We start from the raw sequence: 23,123 nt of genomic DNA on the forward strand, positions 1-23,123 counted from the left end.
ATTTCTTCACCTCCATACTGATGATGCCAATTGGCCCAGTGGTGAGAATCTTTGTTTTCTTGATGTTGAGTTTCAATCCATATTGAAGACTGTAGTCCTTGACCTTATGCAGCAAGTGCTTCAGGTCCTCCTCAGTGCCATCTGCATAACGCAGGATGTTGATGATTCTTCCACCAATCCTGATGTCACATTCCTCCTCGTACAGCCCAGTGTCTCAGATGATCTGTTCTGCATACAGATTGAAAAGGTATGGAGACAAAATACATCCCTGATGGACCCCCTTCTTGATTTTGAACCATATAGAGTCTCCCTGCTCTGCTCTGATGACTGTCTCTTGGTCCAAGTGTATGTTTCACATTAGCACAATCAAATGTTCTGGGATTCCCATTCTTCTCAGAGTCAGTCACAGCTTGTGATCCACACAATCAAAAGCCTTTGCATAGTCAATGAAGCGCAGATAGACATTCTTCTGGTATTATTTGTTTTCTGCCAAGATCCATCTAACATTAGCTATAGTATCCCTAGTACCGTGACCTCTTCTAAATCCAGCCTGCACATCTGGCAGTTCTCTGTTGACATATTGTTCCAGATGTTTTGGGATAATTTTCAGCAGAATCTTGCTTGCATGTGACATCAATAATATTGTTCAATAATTTCCACACTCTTTTGGGTCACCTTTCTTTGGAATGGGAAAAATATTAATCTCTTCCAGTCAGTTGGCCAGCTGGCTGTCCTCCAGATTTCTTGGCACAACCTAGTAAGCACATCCAGGACAGTGTCTGTTTGTTGAAATAAATCAATTGGTATGCAGTCAAATCCTGGAACCTTGTTTTTTGCCAATTCCTTCATAGCAACTTGAACCTCCTCCTTCATCACCATAGGTTCTTGTTCAGATGTTATTTCATGAAATTCCTCTGTGTTAGCCAATTCCTTCTGATACAGTGACTGTGTACTCCTTCCATCTTCTTTTTTATACATCCTGGATCATTCAACATTCTACCCAAACTACCCAAAGTATTGCCACCCAAGGCTTGAATTTGTTTTTCAACTCCTTCAGCTTAAGAAACGCTGAGCAAGTCTGGCCCTTTTGATTTTCTGACTCCAGCTCTCTGCACATTTCATTATAGTATCTTTCTTTGTCATCACGAGCTGCCTTTTGAAATTTTCTATTCAGCTCTTTGATTTCTTGATTTCTTCCTCTAGCTTTGGCTTCTTGGCGCTCTAATGCAATACTCAGAGACTCATCTGACTTCCATCTTGGTCTTGTCTTCTTCTTTAGCCTTTGTAATGATCTTTTGCATTCTTCATGGACAATTTTCTAGATATCCTCCCAGACCTTATTTGGTCTACGCTCATTGGTGCTCAAGGCCTCAACCTGTTCCTGAGATGGTTTTGAAATTCGAGTGAGATAGACTTAAGGTCAAATCTTGGTTCCTGTGGACTTGACTTAATTTTCCTCAACTTTAGCTTGAATTTGCATGTGAGTAGTTGGTGGTCTGTCCCACAATCAGCACCTGGCCTGGTTTTCACTGCTGATATTGAGTCTCTTCTAAATCCAGCTTGAACATCTGGCAGTTCTCTGTCTATATACTGCTACAGCGATTTTCAGCAGTATTTTGCTTGCATGTGATATTAATGAAATTGTTCAATAGTTTTCACATTCTGTTGGATCACCTTTTGGAAATGGAAACAAATATGATCTCTTCCAGTCAGTCAGCTAGGCAGGTGTCCTCAAAATTTCCTGCCATAGTCTGGTGAGCAGGGAGCTCTAACAGCCTAGTGGTAAGAAACAGCGCTGCAATCTCAAAAGCACACAGTTCAAATTCATCCCCGCCCTCTGCAAAAAAAAAGATGGCAAATCTCCTCCCATGAGATTATGCCTCTGAAAACCTCCTGGAGGGTCAGCTGTGGGTTTGTTCTGACTTGACAGTAAACAACAAGAAGTCTGCCGAGCATGTTCAGGGCTGGATCTGTCATTTGAAACGTGTCAATGGTATCCGCCAACTCCTGGGGACTTATTTTTTGCCAGTGCCTTCACTGCAACTTGAACTTCTTCCTTCTTTACCATTGGTTCTAGATAATACATTTCCTGAAATGTTTCAGTGTTGACCAGTTCTTTTTTGATACAGGGGACATTGTGTATTCCCTCCATCTTCTTTTGATGCTTGTGGATCATTCAAGATTATGCCCAGAGAAAAAGAATGAAAGATGAAGCTTAACTACCTTTGCCTCCAAGAAGCATTCTGGCCTCACTTTCTCCAAGCCATTTCTAATTGTTTTTTTGGCAGTCCATGAAATATTCAGTACTATTTTCCAACACAGTAGCTCAAAGGCATCAATACTTCTCTCATCTTTATTCAATGTCCGCATTGATAGGCTCTCTCAATATGGCCTACATTTCCTGCCACAACCTCAGAACACACTGCCAACAGGGTTTGCTTGTCAATCCTGGATTCTTCTGTACTCATTAAGCACTAGGCTTCAGGGTAGACTTTGAGGAAACAGGAGAAAGTCTGACACTGCTTCCTCCTCAGATTAAACTTTCCTTTGTGTGAGCTCCTGGGTCAGTGAAGACAGACTCATCTCTAAACTGTTCTTTTTGTATTTTGGAAACCTTCCTCAGAACTTTATTAACAACATCAGAAGGTCACTGGGTAAGAACTTTGCTGTTGTTATTGTTTTTATGTGCTGTTGAGTCACCTGTGACTCTTAGAGACTCTATGTACAGCAGCCCTAAATCCTGCTCTATGCTGTGCCAATCTCACTGTCTCTGAAATACCTAACCCCATCACCCCAGCCACTGAATCAATCCATCTCATCCAGGGTCTTCCTCTCCTGCACTGTCCCTCCACCATCCCAAGCATGACGTCCCTCTTCAAGGATTACTCCCACCTTGCAACATGTCCAAAATATGTCAGACAAATCTCCAGAATCCTTGCTTCCAAGGAGCAGCCTGGCTTTACCCTCTCCAGGATGAACCTGTTTGTTATTCTAGTAGTCCATGGTATATTCAATACTCTTCTTCAGCACCACAGCTCAAAGGCATCAATTCTCCTTCTATCATCCCTAGTCATAATCCAGCTTTCTGAAGCATAGCAATTAATTGCAAAGACCATGACCTGTATCAGGCGCACCTTAGTCTCCAGACTGACATTGTTGCTCTTCAGTACTTTAAAGAGGTCTCTGAGAGCAGACTTTCCCAGTGCAATTCGTCTTTTACTTTCCTGGCTGCTGGTACCAAGAGTGTTAATTGTGGAGCCAAGGAAACGGAAACTGTTAGCAATCTCAATCTCTTGGACCGAAGGATGTTACCCTGTCTGGGCTAAAAATGCTGAGTTAGGCTTAGCAGCAGTTGAGAGGAACAAGTTCAACACTAAAGCACCTGTCCCTTAATGACTTGTTAATTAGAAGCTGTCTGGACAAACACGTGCAGTGACTGTTAAATGCCTTTTTGCCTCAGCGTGTTGCTGCTCTACTCCCCTTTCATACAACCCTTGCTCCTACTTCAACAATTAGTTTAAATGCTCCAGGGAGTCCACACCTGCTTTCCTCACTGGGTTCACCAAAACCCCCTGTCACTGAGTGGATTCATATTCATTGTGAACTCTTACTGGGTTTCTGAGGCTATAAATATGTTAGACAGGAAACTGTGAAGCAGCTGGTAGATTAAAATTGCTGATCTTTTGGTTAGCAGTCTGACATGTTACCGACTTCACCACAATGTTTAAGTGTACATGTTGTTGTTCTTATGTACCCTTGAGTTAACAATGACTCAAGAGCTCTGAACCCTCCTGTATCTGAGCCAATCTCATCATCTCTGACACGTCCACCCTCATTACCCCGCTTATTGCATCAGTCCATCTCATCTGGGGTCTTCCTCTCCTGCAATATCCCTTGACCCTTCCAAGCATGGTATCTTTCTGCAAAGACTGCTCCTGGCTATATGCCCAAAGTTTGTGAGACAGGGTCTCATTATTCCTGTTTCCAAGGAGCAGCTTGGTTTCACCTTCTCTAAGATAGACATAAGTTCTCTTGGCAGTCCATGGTATGTTCAACACTCTTTTCCAGCTCCACAACTCAAAGGCATCAATCCTTCTTCTCTCCTCCTTGGTCTTTGTACTCTCTGAGGCATAGCCCATAAACACTTGTTAAATGAGTGCATGAAAGCTCTGAATGAATTTCTCACAAACGTATGTAATATGGTTTGACATAGCACTCTTCCTGGCTACTCCAGTTGAAGTCAAAGATAATCAATGTTATCTATCTCCACAAAAGAAAGACTGGTTCTCAGGATCGTCAAAGGAGCTAATCAGAAGACCTAGATTTGTCCTTCCTTACACGAAGGGACAACATTGGAAAGTGTGCTGATGTTGAAAACCAAAGGCTTCCTAATGAAAGCTGATAGTATTCTTCTATTTTAAAACCAAAACAAAAAGCTAGCTACGGTGAGGCTGATTTGATCTCACCATGACTCCATATATACAGAACTGCTCCATAGGGTTTTCAAGACTGTGATCAGGAAGAATGACCAGGACTGCTCCCAACGGTGGGTCTTGAACTTTCGAGTGGGTTTGAACCACCAAAAAGTCGAGTGCTTAACAACTTGCACCAACCACCCAAATACACGAAGACTACTCAGAAAACCCGACTTCTGTCCCCTTGAGCTTGAGATTTAAAGAGGGCTAATATCCTTTTCATGTACAGAAATAAAGTAGCCTAGGCAGAGACAAGGCAGCTCTGTTGGCTTAGTGGTAAGGAATTGTTCTTCCAATGCAAAGGTACATGGTTTGAATCCACCAGCTCTTCCACAAAAGACAGATGGACAATCAACTCCAGTGTTATTTACTGCCTCTGAAAACCCACTGGAGGCTCAGCTATGGGTTGGTTCAGACTCCACGGTATACAACAAAAACAACAACAATAAAGATGCATTGACCACATTCTCACAAAATGGACACTTTGTTTATAGCTCAAGTGGGAGGGTAAGACCTCTAGGGGGCATATTGGCCATTGTCATTTTTCAAAAGAGCCCTAGGCTTATAAATAATTCCCCTCTCCCCCTTCACTTCCCATTTTGTGGAGTCAGAGTCGACTCATAGCTGACCCTCCAGAAGGTTTTAAAAAAGCCAAACCTGTAAAAAAAAATAAAAAATAAAAAAAAATAGAGATTTGCCATCTTTCTTCCGAGAAGCAGCTGATGGAATTGAACTGGGTGTCTTTAGGTTAGCAGCACAATTCTTTACTCACTAGGCCACTGGAGCTCCGTAACTGAGTCCCTCGGTGGTGAAAATGGTTAACGTGCTCAGTGATTCACTGAAAGTGTGGAGGTATGAGTCCACACAAGGACTACAGAAGAAAAGCCCTGGTGATTTTCTTCCGGAAAATCAGCCATCGAAACCCCTAAGGAGCACAGTCCTAGTCTGACATACATGGTGTCATCATGAGTGAAGCTGCCTCCACAGCAGCTGGGCAGACTGCTTGCTTCCTATCTAAAGAGTTGCAGCTGTACTACTTCTGGAGTTAGAGGCTGAGGGGAGGTGGAAGGACTGGCTGGATGGGAAGCTGGGGTAGTCATGGCACTGTCTGAGGCCCTCAAAATAGGTTCTGACTCACCCAGAGAAACCGACACTGAACTTGAGATGCCAGCAAATGTACCCTTCCCTGCCTCTTCTCCCCCCGCCCCAATCGCCTTGCTAGGTCTACCCTGGGGGAACCATAGGCAGTAGAGGGGTAAGGCTTGGTATAAAAGGATAGCAAAATGTTCTTGACTTCCACCCTAACACAGACCTAAGTTGAAAAGAAAACAAACAAACAAACAAAACAACCCAGTTAATTTCAAATCCATTCCAGAGATTTTAAGCTGCCAACCCTAATGCAGGTGGTTCAAATCCACCAGCTACTCCAAGGGAGAAAGATGGGAAATCTCATCTCCAGCAATTTACAGACTCTGAAAAGCCCCTGGAGGGTCAGCTATTAATTGCTTTCAACTCAACAGCAATGAGTGAGTATTTACTGAATGTGACCTGAAAGAAATATGGGACCCACCCGATATTTCATCATTGGGGGCTGCAAAATGTGCCACTGCTGTTTTAAGAATGTTGTCCCACTATCCCAAATCTATTTCAATGTAATTACTCATTTAATTCTGACATAACTGTGCCATCTAGGTATGATCCCCATTATCAGAGATGATAGAGGAAAGATTCAAGGAGTTACCTAAATTGCCCTGCATCATAGTTTGATAAATCCTAGAATTCAGGACTCAGAGATTGAGTGTCAGAGTCTCAATCTCTCCCCTCAACACCACAAAGCATTCTCAGCCTTCCTTACCAAACCTTTTAGACATTGCCTGCAGGTTTGAGGTTCTTCTCACCTGTAAGCAGCAAGTTATCTTTAGTCAAAGATGGAAGAAAATGGTAAGACCTGCTTATTCACAAAAGGTAGGAATAAGAATAGTTCATTTAAACAAGAATAGCAAGTTAAGAGAAGAGAGGAGCAGGTGAGGAGGCGATAATTGGCCATCACAGCACTAAAGACTTGTTAACAGAGAGAAGGTTTAGGCTGGATAGGAAGGTGGCTTTGCTAAGAGTCCCCAGTGTCCCCTTATGGCTGTTCTCAGCTGCAGATTTTTGTAGCTCAGGTGGCCAGGAGAGCCCTGGAGACCCTTTGGCACTCAAGTATGGCTTAAATGAATGCCATCCTTGGGAGGAAAAAGAAAAACTTATTCTGGGAATTAGTTTTACAGCAGACTTTTCTTCCCCAAGCATCTTATCCATAATGAGCCATGCCAACCTTCCTTTAGTAAGTAACTAGGTAGCAAGGAGTTATGCTTACAGACAAAATGTTCTCTTACATACTGTTCCCCATGAAGACAGTAGGAAAAGAAAACAGAATATTAAAAGTTAAGTTCAAGTTTGGAACACAATTACTGGTAGCAGTAATGAGAAAACTAATGTGCTTGAGAAGGCCAAGAGAGTTTACTTCATAGAACAGTCAGAAGCAGGACTTGAGAAACGTTCTGGGCTGCATTTATCTAACATGAAGCACAATTACTATTATGGAAGTATCTGAACCCAGTAGAGTTCTATGGTTTTGGTTGATCACCTGTCAGTTACGTCACTACACAATTATCCGTATACAAATAAAAGAGAAATAATTGAAAACAGCAATGATGTTGTCAGGTGCCATCAAGTTGGCAAGCACTCAGCAAGCCTACGGACAACAGATCTGAAACTTGCCCGGTCCTCTGCCATTCCCACCATCTCACAGGTTTGTGTTCATTGTCACAGGCACTGTGTTAATACATTCTCTGAGGGCCTCCCTCTTTCTCTAACCTTCCACCTTTCCAAACATGAGGTCTTTTTCCAAGAACCAGCCTCTCCTGACAATATCTATATCTATCTATACATCTATATCTGAAAAACCTGGAGGGTCAGCTATGGATTAAAGGAAGAAATCAAGAAATCAAAGAGCTGAATAGAAAATTTCAAAAGGCAGCTCGTAATGACAAAGAAAGATACTATAATGAAATATGCAGAGAGCTGGAGTCAGAAAATCAAAAGGGCCAGACTTGCTCAGCGTTTCTTAAGCTTAAAGAGTTGAAAAACAAATTCAAGCCTCGGGTGGCAATACTTAAAGATAGTTTGGGTAGAATGTTGAGTGATACAGGATGTATAAAAAGAAGATGGAAGGAGTACACAGAGTCACTGCATCAGAAGGAATTGGCTAACACAGAGGAATTTCATGAAATAACATATGAACAAGAACCTATAGTGATGAAGGAGAAAGTTCAAGTTGCTATGAAGGAATTGGCAAAAAACAAGGTTCCAGGAGTTGACTGCATACCAATTGATTCATTTCAACAAACAGACGCTGCCCTGGATGTGCTCACTAGGTTGTGCCAAGAAATATGGAAGACAGCCAGCTGGCCAACTGACCAGAAGAGATCGATATTTGTTCCCATTCCAAAGAAAGGTGACCCAACAGAATGTGGAAACTACAGAAAAATCTCACTGATTTCACAAGCTGCTTTATGCTGAAGATTATCCAAAAACAACTGGATCAGCACATCAACAGAGAACTGCCAGATGTGCAGGCTGGATTTAGAAGAGGTTGGGGTTCTAGGGATATTATAGCTAATGTAAGATGAACCTTGGCAGGAAGCAGAGAATACCAGACGAATGTCTATCTGTGCTTCATTGACTATGCAAAGGTTTTTGACTCTGTGGATCACAAGCTGTGGCTGACTTTGAGAAGAATGGGGATCCCAGAACATTTGATTGTGCTTGTGTGAAACCTATACTTGGACCAAGAGGCAGTCGTCAGAACAGAGCAAGGAGACACTACATGGTTCAAAATCAAGAAGGGGGTCCATCAGGGATGTATTCTGTCTCCATACCTTTTCAATCTGTATGCAGAACAGATCATCCAAGACGCTGGGCTGTACAAAGAGAAATGTGCATCAGGAAGTCATCAGCAGCCTGTAATATGGAGATGACACAACCCTGATTGCTGAAACTGAGGAGGTTCATCTTAGAGAGGGTGAAACCTGCCAGCTCTTTGGATGTAAGGATTCAGAAGCTTCATCTGACATACTTTGGACATGTTGCAAGGAGGGACCAGGCCTTGGAGAGGGATGTCATGTTTAGGAGGGTGGAGGGATGGTGCAGGAGAGGAAGACCCTTGATGAGATGGATTGAGTCATTGACTGGGGTAATGGGGGTAGGTGTGTTGGAGACAATAAGATTTGCACAAGATAGAGCAGGGTATAGGGCTGTTGTACATAGGGTCACTAAGAGTTGCAAGTGACTCGATGACACACAACCACAACCACAACAATATGAACAATTAATGGTCTATTCCACATTTGGTCTCAGTCTATACTCTTACGGATATTATTATGCTTCTTCCCTGTTTCCTTCCATAGATACAGTTAATTCCTGTTTTCTATTCAGAGACACCCATATATATGCAGCGTTGCCATTTATGTTGTTGGGGAAAGAAGTATTTGTAATGGTTCTTGCAAAATTTGATCATCTGATCTCCTGCATCGTTTCTATCACCAAGGTCTTATTTTCTAATTACCAATAATTTGTTTCCTTTTTTGCATTCTGTTGTTGTGTACCATCAAATCAAGTGAATTGCATAGGATTAACTTGCCCATATTCCTTGCATGGCGCAGCTGATGGACTAGAACTATGTGCCTTCAGGTTTGCAGCACAGCTTCTTGCTTCTATTGCTGTTGATTGCTGACAAGTTTAGCACAATTCATAGCGACCCTATGAACAAAAGACCTGAAGCCTTTCTATAACTTATTGTCCATTTTTCAAAATTCATAGTTTCCAGAGGCAACTTGTTTAGGCCATTCTAATAATCAGTAATAGTTAATGCATCTTGATTTTTGTTTGATTAATTTCAGCCTGTATAAATTGGTACAAGTCTTCAAATTCTTTATTTTTGACACTAGTAGTTATTCTGTAAATGTGAATAAATTAACTCATTTTCCTTACAAGTAAAATATTACTCTAGCAGTGACAACACTATACATCAGGATGTTGTTGTTGTTGGGTACCAAAGTGAGAAGCAACCCATAGCTGACCCTCCAGGCAGTTAATTGCCCAGGAGATTGACCATCCTTCTCTCATGGAGCAGCTGGTGGCCTTAAATCGCGTCTCCAAATACTCCTTTATATGATGAATAAAACCATTCCTCCTCATTTTGACATCCCTTAAATAATACACCAAGTAGTTGTGAGGTGCCTTTGAGTCAGTTCCAATTCAGAGTAGCTCTATGTACAATAAAATCAAACTCTGTCTGATCTTGTACCATTGTCACAATGTCTGCTGTGCTTAAACACTGTTGGTACTTACCTTATCATTCCGTTTCTTTGGTGTCTTTTTACCAGGGACCAGGCCTGGTTTCTAATAACATGTCCACAGTATGTGAGATGAAGTTGACGATATGACTTCCCAACTGAAAGTGGCCAACACCAGTCCATTTCTTATTACAGCATAGAGGTTAGGGTTTACAACATGTAGAGGAAGTACATTAGGTCACACAAAATGGAGAATTATATACTTAACATCACAACTGAGTCATGTTGACATATATATTTGAGGTACACAATTAATAAGATTCTTCCCATTGGTACTCATAAAATTCACATCTTTGTTACATGTAAAACATATTCAACCCATCCTACCATCCCAAAAGCTTTGTCCAAAATTACCTGGGGCAAAATTCCTCTGCATCTGTGAACTCATGAAATCTAGAACACAAGTTAACTGTTTTCCAAAGTACAATGATAGAACAGACACAAGGTAGACCTTTATTTCCACTACAAATGGGAGAAATTACAGACATCAAGCTCATGCTGATGACACAGTAGATTAAGCCTTGTGCTGCTATCAGAAACATTGGTGGTTCAAATCTACCAGCTACTATGAGAAAAACAAGAGGCCTTATAGAGATTTATAAGCTCAGGAACCCTATGGGATGATTCTACTCTGCCCTATAGTTTTGTTATGATTCAGAATTGACTCAGTGGTAGCAGGTTTGGTCTTAAAAGGAAGTAACAAACCCAGGAAGATTTTTTTAAAAACAAAACAAAACAAAAAACACAAGAGCAAGGATTTTGTCCACCACACTCTGGACGTTGGCTACACACTACCGTATTCTGTGTGGAAACCTCTCAGTCCTTGGCTCCAGTTCTAGGTTCCAGGCTCACTGGGACAAAAATTTTCTTCTGGCTCTGGAAAGCCACATTGTCCATCTGAGTGCCCTTTTATCCAGTCTCTGAGGACACAGCAGCCTCAGATCCTCTGCATTGAGCAGTGGCCCTGTGCCAGGCATTCCTTCTCTGCTTTGAGCAGCCGTCCAACCCCCAGGTACACCTTCATGGTAACCTCATACTCCAGAACTAACTTAGTGAAGATCTGACTCTTTGAAACTTAGGAGGCTATCGCCTCATCCTTTGAGACACAGACAATTCTACTTCCCATGCTCCTTGCCTCTTTTGTTTCTGCCTAATAGTTTCTATTCCTTGGCTTCTCAGTCTCTTTACCCTTTGTGCCAGTTGTCCTCTGCCTTACCCAGGCAAGTGTTGCAAAATTTTAGCTCTACTGATAAGTGTCCAGAGATACCCCACTCTGCCAGTAAGCCTCAGCCTGAATACACTCAGTTCTCTTTTCTATGGGTTGGCAAGCCTAGTTCTAATGTCAAGTGCTTGGAGGTTTCTAATAGAGAGCCTTCTGCCCAAAATCAGTTCCCTGGGTCAGATTCTAGGCTATCTTGTGTGCCAGTTTCCGGGTTCTGCTACCACCATTTTCTGCTACAGTTTATATATATAAAATTTATTATTAATTTCAGTAAAAATTTACAGAGACTTTGGATTTCCATCATTCATTGTTGTACTTTTCTCCCTCACAAGCCCCCCCCCCCCAGTACACTACCCTCTTGGAAAAGTAAAACAAAAATTCTTTCATTGTTTTACAAACCCTCCCCCAGGTCCACTCCACCATGCAGCCTTCACTCTAGACACCTGTCATGACAAAAATACCCAATCACATATCCCTTTTAAACAGTTTTCTCCCTCATCTATTTCAATGCAGTATACATTACTTATCCCATCTTTTCAGTCTCCCCTCAATCCTGATGTTAGTCTTGTTTTACAACAGACACCATGCAGTATTTGTCCTTTTGTGACTAAGATACTTCACTCAGCATAATGTCCTCCATTTTGAATAATATTGCATGAGTTCCCTGTTTTTCAATGCAGCGTAGTATTCCATTTGTGAATATACCACAGCTTCTCTATCCATTCGTTTGCTGATGGGCATTTAGGTTGTTTCCAACTCCTTGCTATTGTGAGCAAAGCTGCAATAAACATGGGTGTGTATTCTGCTACAGCTTCTTACCATCTCTGGTGTTATAGCCCTCCTCCCATACTTTTGAGCCCTTAACAGAATTGTCTTCAATGCCGATATATTACCAACAGATTCTTTAAAGCAATCTAGGCTTTTATTATTAAACCTACTGCCATCAAGCTCATTTCAACTTCTAGTGATCCTCCAGTAAGGTATCTGAGACTACACAGCTTTCCAGGAGAAGAATCCATCTTTCTCCTTAGCAGTATCCATCAAATCTATCTTAGAGCTGATAGAGAAAGGCATCTTAAAATTCAGCCTCCCTTCATTACCTGCAAATCACTTCCATACTTTGGTTATCTGTTACAGCAGCATCCCATTCATTACGCCAAAATTTCTCATAGTTATCTAGTACATTCATACTAGCAATACCACAAGCCTCTATAACATTTTACTTTCAAGAGTCCTAACATGGATTGGGTGGAACTGAGAAATAGTACATTTTTAAAACAGTTTTGGGGTGTGTGTTTTCCTTTCAGAATCCCACAGACTTGTTGAGTTTCTAGGTTAGAAAGAATATTGATAAATCTTCTGTTGCCTTGTTTTAATGATGTCAGTTAATATCTTTCCTCAAAAGATTCCTCTCAAAGTGCTGGTTATCATTTTGCCACTCCCCCCATCTGGTACAAATAAGAAAAGAATTTAGGAATACTCAGGCAAGTCATAAACATTAAGGACTTCAAAAGTAGTGAAGGCATATGCTAAGCATACATGACTCAATATTTACTCTGCCAGAAAGACAATGAACTTGGTAGAAACCTTCAGCCAAGTTCCAGAAGCAAAGCACATACTAACGGAAAGCGTAAGTCAACCAAATAGTGTCTGAAGTGGTGAACCACTTTTTTCCCCAACCTCATTTCAACACATTGGCTCCAGTATATAAGTATGCATTTGTTTTACATAATAAAGTGAAATACTCTCAGAGTAAAGGAAATTCCTGGAAAGGTTGTAAGGAGAACCGGCGATGAAAGAAAATGAATACTGAACTTTTATAATTAATGCATGTAGCAATGACAGAAATTGATGACTGTAATTACTTTTTGTCAGAGCAAGTAGAGACTCTACTGCTACTCAAAGAGCTGAAACTTACTCGCTTTAAATTTTTCCAAGGGAAGTATGTAGCCATCAACGTAGGAAAAGAAATCCCTACTTAAAAAACAAAACCACATCTGATAGTTAATGTTCTTTTTCTTTGTTTTAGATCAGCTGTTTTTCCAATCTTCTGTGACGTGTTAATTATCTTTAAGGGTAATTAAATTATTTTAAGTACAGTGTGATGAAAAAGAATACAAATTATTCTCTATCCTTGAAAAGAATATTTTACATTTTTTAATTAAAAAAAAAACACCCCAAAACATAAAAAGCGGGCGCACGCGTGCGCGCACACATACACACACACACAATCCAGAAGACCCAAAAGCAACAAAACTCCAAACCTCCAAACCTGTAAGGTATTTCTGAGTAATTGATACATTTATGCAGCACTCATTAGAAATTATTTTAAAAAATCCTGCAGTGGGATATGAATGTTACACATATTTTAGTAGGCTCATGGTTCATTCTTCTTCAAAAGGTATGTACAATCACGAGTAATGCTGGAATCAGAGAATGTGTAACTCTCAAATTGACTACTGTTAGATAACTTTGCTATAATCTGCCTAGAAGCAACATTTGAATGAATGTTTGTTTAAGTAGGTGGTCAAGTCTATGAGTATGTAATGCTAGATTTCCACAAACCATCTCCAATTTTTATCATTACGCAATGTACAAATTAGGATGAGATAATATAGATGGACGAAAGGCTAACGAGAAACCAATTGGAAGATCTGTTTCTAAAAGGATCCTGAAATAAGAGTTGGTAGTGAAACAAATGAGGGACTGAATCACATCCTAGAGAAGGGGAAAATATTTATACCTGTTGACAAAGGTGTGCTTTTACAAACAAACAAACAAACAAACAATCTCCAAATAAACACGGAACAGTAGTTGAGATTTAGTTTATGATTTAGTGACCTACAGGTTTAGAGCTACATCCAAGCTAATGATCCTTACACTTTAGTTTGCTAAAGTTACTTGTATAATACCTGTGGAAATATTCACAGGGTCCCTGTAGCCAGAGATTGTAAGTCAGGTGATGCATGTGGTTTAACCATGTTGTTTTAAGACAACATCACTCACAGCAAATAGCAGCAAATAATCTCTGATTAAAAAGTTAAGATCCCCAAGAAATTAGACCAATGAAGCCTTTACTTAAAGGTGACTCTATTATAATAATGTGACGACCAACACATCACCCTTAATTAAAAGTCCTTTTATATTTTTTTCAGCTAAAGGTTTGAAATCAATTAACAGTTCATAAAAATGGTACCAATTTTCAGGCAAAAAGAAAAGCACCAGGGATCACAATGTTAAAAGTAGTAGAATTCCCTAAAAATCTAAGTTAGGCAGGCATCAAAAGTCATAGGTAACAATGTGATAGATTATAATATAGAGGGTTGTGATTGAGTCTTAATATACTGTTGACACATGATCTAGTCTTTCCAGTTACCACTATAGAAGAAGGCCAAATAGAAAAGTTAATGCACACACTCTCAGGTTTTCTAAATACCAACATTTTCTGGTTTACACTGATAAACAACAAAGTTCTTTATTTTTTTGGATGCTAGAGACAAACATCTTTATTAAAGATACTACCAAAATTTTGGCAAACATTTCAAAACAGATTTGTAAACATAATGCTTCCCTTTTCAACTGGCAGCACTTTGAAAAGACAATACGATACGACAACACAACTTGAATCAACATTAGTTCAAAATCTTTACATTTTGACCACATAACTTATGTTCCCACATGATAAAACAAGTGATAGTTTAAATCAAAGTCAACAGATAAACTCCATGAAATGAAAGTTTGTGCTGTTTGATGAATCACAGTATGTATGGTTAAATATATCTGTTCTTTCTTTATATTCCTGGCACCCAGGATGAAAAAAAAAAATCTTTAAATATACATTTCATGTAGGTAATAGCTTCTTTGCATATCTCTCTTCAAAAAATACTTTATAGCATTATATAAATAGGTTCCCTACATGTTTAATTTTATAATTTTGCCCCAAAACTATAGATCTGTTTTATTTTCATAACATATTGATTTTCTCCAACATTAATAAAGCTGACAAACGGTTGAAATGGAAATGCTTTTGTCTTCCACAAGAGAAGTAGCAATTTGACAGGAAAAATAAAACAAACAAACAAAACCTACAGTAACACTCGTCAGTTGTTTAACCTGAGCGTTTGGCCTACTAAGAGTAGCAGCTTTTTTTCCTTCATGCATGCTTATATCCATACAACCTCGGCACACACTTACGGTTTGAACACACACTTTCAGACGCTGGTAGGCCACAGTGTGCTTCCCACTGCTTTAATCAAGTGGAAGGCAGTGTAGCTAATTATTAACCACACTATGTACACAACTAGCAAACACCTTAAGGCAATCATTGCAATGGGGGGTTAACTTGCAGGGTGCTTTACTGTTCTAGAACAAGTCAGTATGTATATACATACATCTATGTATACCTATGTACATATACATACTCATATACTTTTCTATTTCTTAACCCTCCAAAACAATGTTTAATTTTTTTAAAATTTTGTGCAAATTCCTAAATATTCTACCATTTAAGGCAAAGAGTTTGCATTAAGAAAGGTCAGAAAATAGGCTTATGTTTATCCAAAAGCATTTCATCTTGCGTATTACTGTGTGGTTGATTATTTTTCTTTTTAAACACATACACACATACACACACACACACACTCACACACACCTTTTAAAGTGTGGACACTGAATCGCCAATATCTTAAAAGTCATTTCTAAATGACAAACACAAGTTTCTGAGGGGAAATAAAACTGATTTGAAGTATAGATACTGGATCCCCAATATCTAAAAGGGAAAAAAAGCATTTCTATTGACAAACATAAGTCTTGAGGGGAGGAGGGGGGGAAAGGACCAGAGAAGCAGCTTCAAAAATGCAGGGAAGCAAAGTAACATGGATAAAGAAAAGGAACTCAAGTTTACTAATACTGAAACTTTCAACAGGCAAAGTTTCATCTCTTTAGAATTTACAGCAACTCATTTGGAATTTAAATAAATAAGCTTAAGTTTTTTCACATCTTCTGGTCCAAGCAGAGTTCTAGTGCCATGACTCTGCTTGCTGCTGGTCAAATTCACCTATTAGTCTTTTGATGTGAGCCAGCTTGTTATGAAGATACTCGCATCTGTCCTTTTCTTCATGATAATTTGGACTAGACTGTGGATATTTAAAAAAAAAAAAAACAACACAATAAATCCCAGTCAGAATTAGATTGCAGAATTTATAGTATTACCCAAGTGCAGTTCAGAAACCCAACAGTAGCAATACCTACCTGCTTGATTTTCCGATATTCTTGTAAGACTTCTTCATGAACATTCTACAAAATTAAAAATCAAAGATTAGAAGAGGAAAAACCCTTAATTTTGTGGGGAATCAATAAAATTAGCTATCACATTTGGCCTACCACTCATCTGTCAGTTTGTCACACATGTGATAATTTACATGTTGCTGTGATACCACCGTTATCTCAAATGAAAAACTTCTCACAGCTGGATCACTAATCATCAGGGAGTTAAAAAAAATTACTAAAGCTGTCAAAAATTTCTATTTACTTGGGTCCAGAATCCCATGGAAGCAGCAGTCAAGAAATCAAAGAATGCATTGCTTAGGAAAACCTCTCAAAGTGTTAAAAAGAAAAGATGTCACTTTAAGGACTAAGGACACCAGACCCAAGCCTGGTATTTTCAATTGTCTCATATCCATATGAAACCTGGGCAATGGAAGGGACCAGCAAAGAACTGATGCTGCTTAAGAATACTTACTATCTATGTACTGCCTGGATTATTACAAAACAAAACACCTTTCTTAGAAAAAATATAGCCAGAATGCTCCTTAGGAGTGAAGATGGTGAGACTTCATCTTACGTACTTTGTAAATGTTAGGAGATCAGACCCTAGAGAAGGACATCAAGCTTGGTAAAGCAGAAGGTCAAGCAAGAAAAGAGAAGACCCTCAATGAGATGGTTTAACACAATAGCTACAACTTACAGCTGACCTTCCAATGAGCTTTTAGAGGTTGCAAAGCGCACAGGACAAGGCTGCTCATTGTTCTCCTGAGGACCACTTGGTGGATTCAAACTGTATGCATTCAGGTTGGCAGTGCAAATGCCTTACCTATTGGGCCACCAGAGCTCCCGTGTATGTGTTGGGTGCTTTGCTAGCATAGTCTGTAGTGAATTGTGAGGGCCTTGGAAACTCAACGGAGGGTCAGTGAGTTGGAACTGACTCGAAGACAATGAGTGAGGGATATGTAGAGATCTAGTTAGGGAGCTCTGGTGGCCTACAGGTAAGGAGGTGAGCTGCCAACCCAAAGGTATGCAGGGATCTCCCCCTGTGTGATGTGCTGCCTCTGAAAACCACTGAAGGGTCAGTTATGAGTCAATCCAGACTCGATAGTATACAACAGTAGCCTATATATAGTGGGAACCAGTGATGGTGGTAAGAAGCTGTGCTGTAATCTCAGAGGCATACAGTTCAAATCCACCAGATTCTCTGAGGAGAAGGATTGGCAATCTCTCTCTGTGTGATTAACTTGTCTCTGAAAACTGGTTGGAGGGTCTTCTATGGGTCAATTCCAACTCAATGGCACACAACAACAACAACAGTAACAGTGATTGTCAGCAGAGTGGGAAACTGGAGGGAAAACTGCTAACCCTTTATGTACCAAGTATCAGGAATGGTTCCAAGAATTGTTTAAAAATTTCTATTTAAGAATAGAGTTGCACAACAACTCTACGACTACCTTATTTCATGGTAGAGGATGTGTGGCAAAAGGAGTTAAGTAACTTCTTCAAGATCACACAAGTATTAAATGACAGAGCCTGGGAATCAAGCCCAGGCAGACTGGCTCCAGCGCTTGCATATAACCACTAAGCAATCCTTAGAATTACATTTTAGTTTAAATATACATAATCAAGTGTACTGATTGGTAAACACCATTTGGGGAGAAACAAACCCCCAAACCAAAAAAGCCCTAATTCCATGTTGCCAGCTTCTTGTACCTCCAAACTCAATTCCTCACAGAGTCCTCTATGAAGACAGCTGGTTTAAAAGAGTAAATCCAACTACCATAAGGCATAAAGAATCTCCAGGGCACAGGCCCTCTGGGGCTGTTTCTCTATTGTGGGAAAGCTCACTAAACCAGGGTGCGAGCTGGACTAGTAGCTGGGAAATATGACACAGTTAGCTGTTCCACAAATCATCAGGCAAAATGGAGTTAGGAGATAGGTCAGGCACCTACTTCTCTTTATAGTAATCTTATCACTTCAATTAGGGTACTACAAACAGATTGAGACCATTATTGAATGTCAGTTCCTGGAACAGCTAGAGGACCATATTTTTCTTCACTTAAAAAAAACCAGTCCTTTGTAGTATTAGGTCCCCTTTGTACCCCACACCAGGAGGTATCTTGGCCTAGTGCATTACACGTAAAGTTGCTAAGCGAAAGGTCAGTGGCTAGAATCTACCACCTGCTCCAAGGTAGAGAGACAGGCAGTCTCTTCCCATGAAGGTTTATAGCTCAGAAAACCTGACAGAACTGACTGCACAACAGTAAGTTACGTCTATCTTTATTCTATTCCACATGGAACATGTATTTAGTTGAAATAGCACAGCTTATCAGGAGCCAACACCAGGACTAGGAACTAACCTCTGATTGAAACTGGAATTAAATCTTCTGGGTACTCCCAAGGTGCACATTCCTGTCACTTACATGTAGTTGTTTTGGGCCTTTTTCTCAGTATACTATATGTTTTGCTACAATGCCACAGATATTACCACACTTTAGTTTTTCCACATTTGTAGAAATATAGGTTCACTGTGTTTCTTTTTTTCTGAACAATTCTCTAACTAAATTAAAGGCAAAAGTAGCAGACAAACTGGTCTAAAAGTGGATGGCTCCAGTACCAGTAAGAACATGGAGGATGGTCAGGGAAGGGAGGGACAGGAAGAAGGTAGAACATGAACACAGAGCCGTCTTAGGGACAAATGCATTTACCTGATACTCTTTCGAGCCTGGAGAAAGGCGCTTTCGTTGCGCATCCAGTTTGATAAATCTTCTAGCCACAGTCTCCATCCTGGCATACAAGGCCCTGTATTCGTCGTACTCAGCAAAGAAGTCATCCTTATAATTCTGACGTTGCTCATAGGAGACAATAGCAATATATTTTCTATTAAGAAAAAGTTAAAAGGAAAAAAGGTAAACAGAGAGTAAGTATAGGTCAGAGTTAAAATGTGTATTTAGAGATAACACCCATGAATTTATCACCAGGACTTAATATCACTATCCACTAGTATGCTCCTGAAAATGTACTATTTCATTTTTCAGTGTTGTGTAGTATTTCATTGTGTGGATATTCTATAGTTTTTCTATCCATTCATTTGTTAATGGGTACTTGGGTTGCCTCCATGGTTTTGCTATTGTGAACAATGTAGCAATAAACATGGGTGTGCATACATCAAAAAAAGAAAATGTATTATTTCAAAGACGTTCCCTGTGAAATTTGATAGAGGATACATGTGAAAAGGTGGCATGGTCATGGAATTAAAAAGCCTCTATATGAAAACAAGACACAGATTTAGTCTATTAAATCTTCCTCTACTCCAAATAATTCACTCCCACACTAAGCACAGAGAGAACTCATCTGTAATGTCACACTGAGATAGAAGGACCTGAAGGTAACATGAAACTGGGACACATCACACAGTCACTGGGAGTTAACGTCAAAGCTCCCCTCAGACTTGCTGCCCTGGGTGAAGATCTTCAGCCTTTCAACCCTGCTGCTAGCAGGGGTTTCCACTGGTGTGCCTCAGACCAGCCTTTCTCACTCTTTCCTTACATTTTGGACTAGACAAAAATGTATGATCCAAAGGGAGAATTTTTAATAAAGATATTGGGAGAAAAAAGTGTTTTTAAATCTTCTCTCCAAATACACTTGACTATTATTTAATGGAAAACCAGTGCGTATATACTATAAAGTGCTGTCTTATTTTATTCATAAAATGTTATACACACAAAAAGTCACAACTCTGTGCATTTTTTTAAAATATATATAACTTTGGGACAGAAAACATCTAGGGGTATGGTGAGAGAAGTCCATTTTCCCAGGGCATCAATTTACTCAGTGGTAAATCCATTAAAAGTGCATTTTTATATTAAAATCAACTTAGTATTTGTCAGTGGATATAGAGGTTAGGATCATATTAGGGTCTGGGCTGGGTCTTTACAGATTGTGCTTCTGTCATGGAACGCAAACTTCCCTTTATTTGGGAGAGACAATCATATGGTGGGAGCTCTGCAGTGCTCCCAGGAGCATACATATATTCTTTACCATGGAAGACCTCTCAGCGCTCAGTCTTCTCCAAAATGTGTTTATACAACCCTACCATTTATGTAAGTGCTATACTATAAAATGCCTGGTTGGAAATGTGAGAAAGTGATGGAGTGAGCATACTTAATGTCCTCATTAATATTTTTATTCATGCTGAGTTAGACAGTATAGAGGTTTAATTTTCTAAGTGTAAGTGAGACAGCGGTAGCATGCTGATTTAAAGCTGCACCACTGCTGCCTTGGCTGTAAAAGGAACACTGACAAGCAGCCAGCTGATCTGTCCTCCATATATACAGGCTGCGTGACTGCACACCAGAGGGAGCCCAGAGAGAAGAGAATAAAAAAAACCAAACACCCCCAAACCAAAAAATCTCCTGGAGCACCATATATCAGGTGAAGCTGATCTTGAAAGTTAGATTTCATTTGTACTATAGGCTATATTTAAGGTCCTCAGTTGGTCCAAATGGTTACATGCTTGTGGTTGGTGGTTCAAACCCACCCAGAGACAGATCTGCTAACTTTTTGAAAATTCCCTGCCTTGAAAACCCTCAAGTGCAGCTCTATTCTGCATACATGGGAACCGTCTCAGGAGTCAGAGTCGACTAGAGGGCAACTAACAACAACACAGAACGTTTACTGTGCTTTCTCAAATTCACATCTAAGGTTAACCCTTGGTATTTTATTTTAAAATTTCCTTAGGAAAAAGAACACATTGGTTAAAAAAGTTGTGTTGAAATTACAGAAAATGATTTGGTTATGCTTGTATTTTAACTAAAACATTTCACCCTTTTTAACAATTGTTTAGGTCCACAGTTGGCTCTATCCGCAGGGATGGAAAAAAGGTTTTCACAGTTGGGATAATTCACAAACACAAGTAACAAAATAATTCTTATTACAAAAAATAGGAATTGTGGGTAGGTATGAATTAGTCAAAGGCTGATAATTAAGATTTTATAGTGTATTCCCCCCCCATGCAAGTCTAAATTTAGAATTTTTGGTGATTTTTAAAAAAAAAATGCATATTTTCCCACCATTTTATAGAACTGACTGTTATATAAATAACAGTTTTTTAAGACTTTTATTAGTTTTAAAATTATACCAATAGATTATACCATATGGATTAACTGGGAAATGGTATTATTTCAATTTTCCATGATTCTACTGTATTTGTTATACTGCTCTTTCAAAGATGACTTTGAAATCCATCAGAGGGCAGCGTATTGATGGTACATTGAGAAGGCAGAAGTTGGTGTGTATTTGAAGAGGTAAAATCTCCTTAGCAGTGGAGTCAAGCCATGTTCCTCCAGGCCTAATAAAAGGCTGACCGGTCCTGGCCCAGTTTGGTAGGCTGCTGCATTTTAAGACTCCTTTACAGAATTCTGAAACCATACACCACCTCAGATGAGAACTGTCCACATAGTTTCATGGGGGACTTATAGTTAGGGTATGATAACCAGCATTATGCCTTCAAACTACAGCATTCTGCAGTAAATACAGTTCTCATACCCTTGTATAGCAAAAGTAAAAGATATTTTAAGTTAATAAATGTTTTCTACTCTGGAAATGAGCACATTAAGAGACCTAGAAGGCTAAGCCATACAAGTTAAACTTTGTCTGACATGAGTTGCTCCTAATAAGAAAAAAAGATTTAAGCATTCTGGATTCTATTTTCCACTCTATGTATTTTGCACATTGGTTAATTTAAAAAGCTGTCTACACTCAGATCTGTCTGCCCTTTCACTCTCCATTTGCACAGGCTCTAGCAACTTAATTATTTTCTTCTTACAGAGGCCTTTGATTCTGTAAAAAAGCTAGAATTATGTGTCTGCATTATAATTTCTATGATAACCAGTTACAAAAATGTCCCAAGCTCAGCATTTAGCAACTTCTTGTCCTAACAGGAAATAACATTATAATCAGGACTAAAATGAAATAATAAAATTTACTATTTTCTTAAAATTAATTTGAAAGCAGTGCTTTAGCAAAATAAAAATAAAAATCCATATATCTTTTTTTGGGGGGTACTTAATAATTTATATTAACTGAAGCAGCTTAAGAACTTTATCAACAAAAAACCATTCCTTTTGGGGAGGGAGTATTTAGTGAATGGCCATGCATTGATAGACTGTCAGTGTTGAAGAGTCAGATCCCTGAAATCATCCATAATCAAATGCTTGGCATGGCCATGGGACAAAGGACAGGCTTCACGATACTTAAAGGCCAACAGACACAGCTCAGAAGGGGGGTTGGAAGGGGGGCTGGGACAGCACAACCTGCTCATGCAGACAAGGGTGGATTTGGGATAACAGGCTTAATGGCAGCCTTTGAACTGCCGGAGTGGTTCCAGTATTCTATTTCTAGAACTTCTTTTCTGATTTGCAAATTATGGAAAAAGAATTTGCAAATGTCCTAAAATTAAACCACCCTTTCCTTCTGGTAGACATCTAAACTCACATCAAATAATCTGGGAGTTCAATGGTGGAAGAAGGCTCCATGGAGGCAGTGCAGCCCTCTTTAACTCCTACAAAGAAAGAAAGAAAGAAAGAAAATTAGTGTGTTCAATGACCAGTATGGTTATAAAATGCCTATATTTTTTAAAATAGATCAGAAACATCTGGAACACTTTTCCTCAAATTCTATTCTTCCATCTCAATAAGCAACAGTGTGGAATACAATTGGACACAAACAATAGAGGCCCTATGACCAGCGCCAGCAGAACTG

The 23,123-nt window shown here is 39.6% G+C and overlaps 1 protein-coding gene across 1 annotated transcript in view; it reads right to left on the reverse strand.

The window, feature by feature from the left end:
• Window positions 1-16,114: 16,114 nt before the first annotated feature.
• Window positions 16,115-23,123, reverse strand: part of ELL2 (elongation factor, RNA polymerase II, 2) — an 85,133-nt gene continuing 78,124 nt past the window's right edge. The window contains exons 9-12 of the mRNA XM_006885374.1: window positions 22,857-22,923; window positions 19,070-19,241; window positions 16,347-16,391; window positions 16,115-16,231 (exon numbers count right to left, since the gene is read on the reverse strand). Coding sequence (XP_006885436.1) covers window positions 16,115-16,231; window positions 16,347-16,391; window positions 19,070-19,241; window positions 22,857-22,923 — 401 coding nt within the window. The remainder of the gene's footprint in view (window positions 16,232-16,346; window positions 16,392-19,069; window positions 19,242-22,856; window positions 22,924-23,123) is intronic.

The sequence above is a fragment of the Elephantulus edwardii genome, unplaced genomic scaffold (assembly GCF_000299155.1).
Source record: "Elephantulus edwardii isolate Elephantulus edwardi_28Jun2011 unplaced genomic scaffold, EleEdw1.0 scaffold00043, whole genome shotgun sequence".
In the NCBI taxonomy this organism is placed as follows: Eukaryota; Metazoa; Chordata; class Mammalia; order Macroscelidea; family Macroscelididae; genus Elephantulus; species Elephantulus edwardii.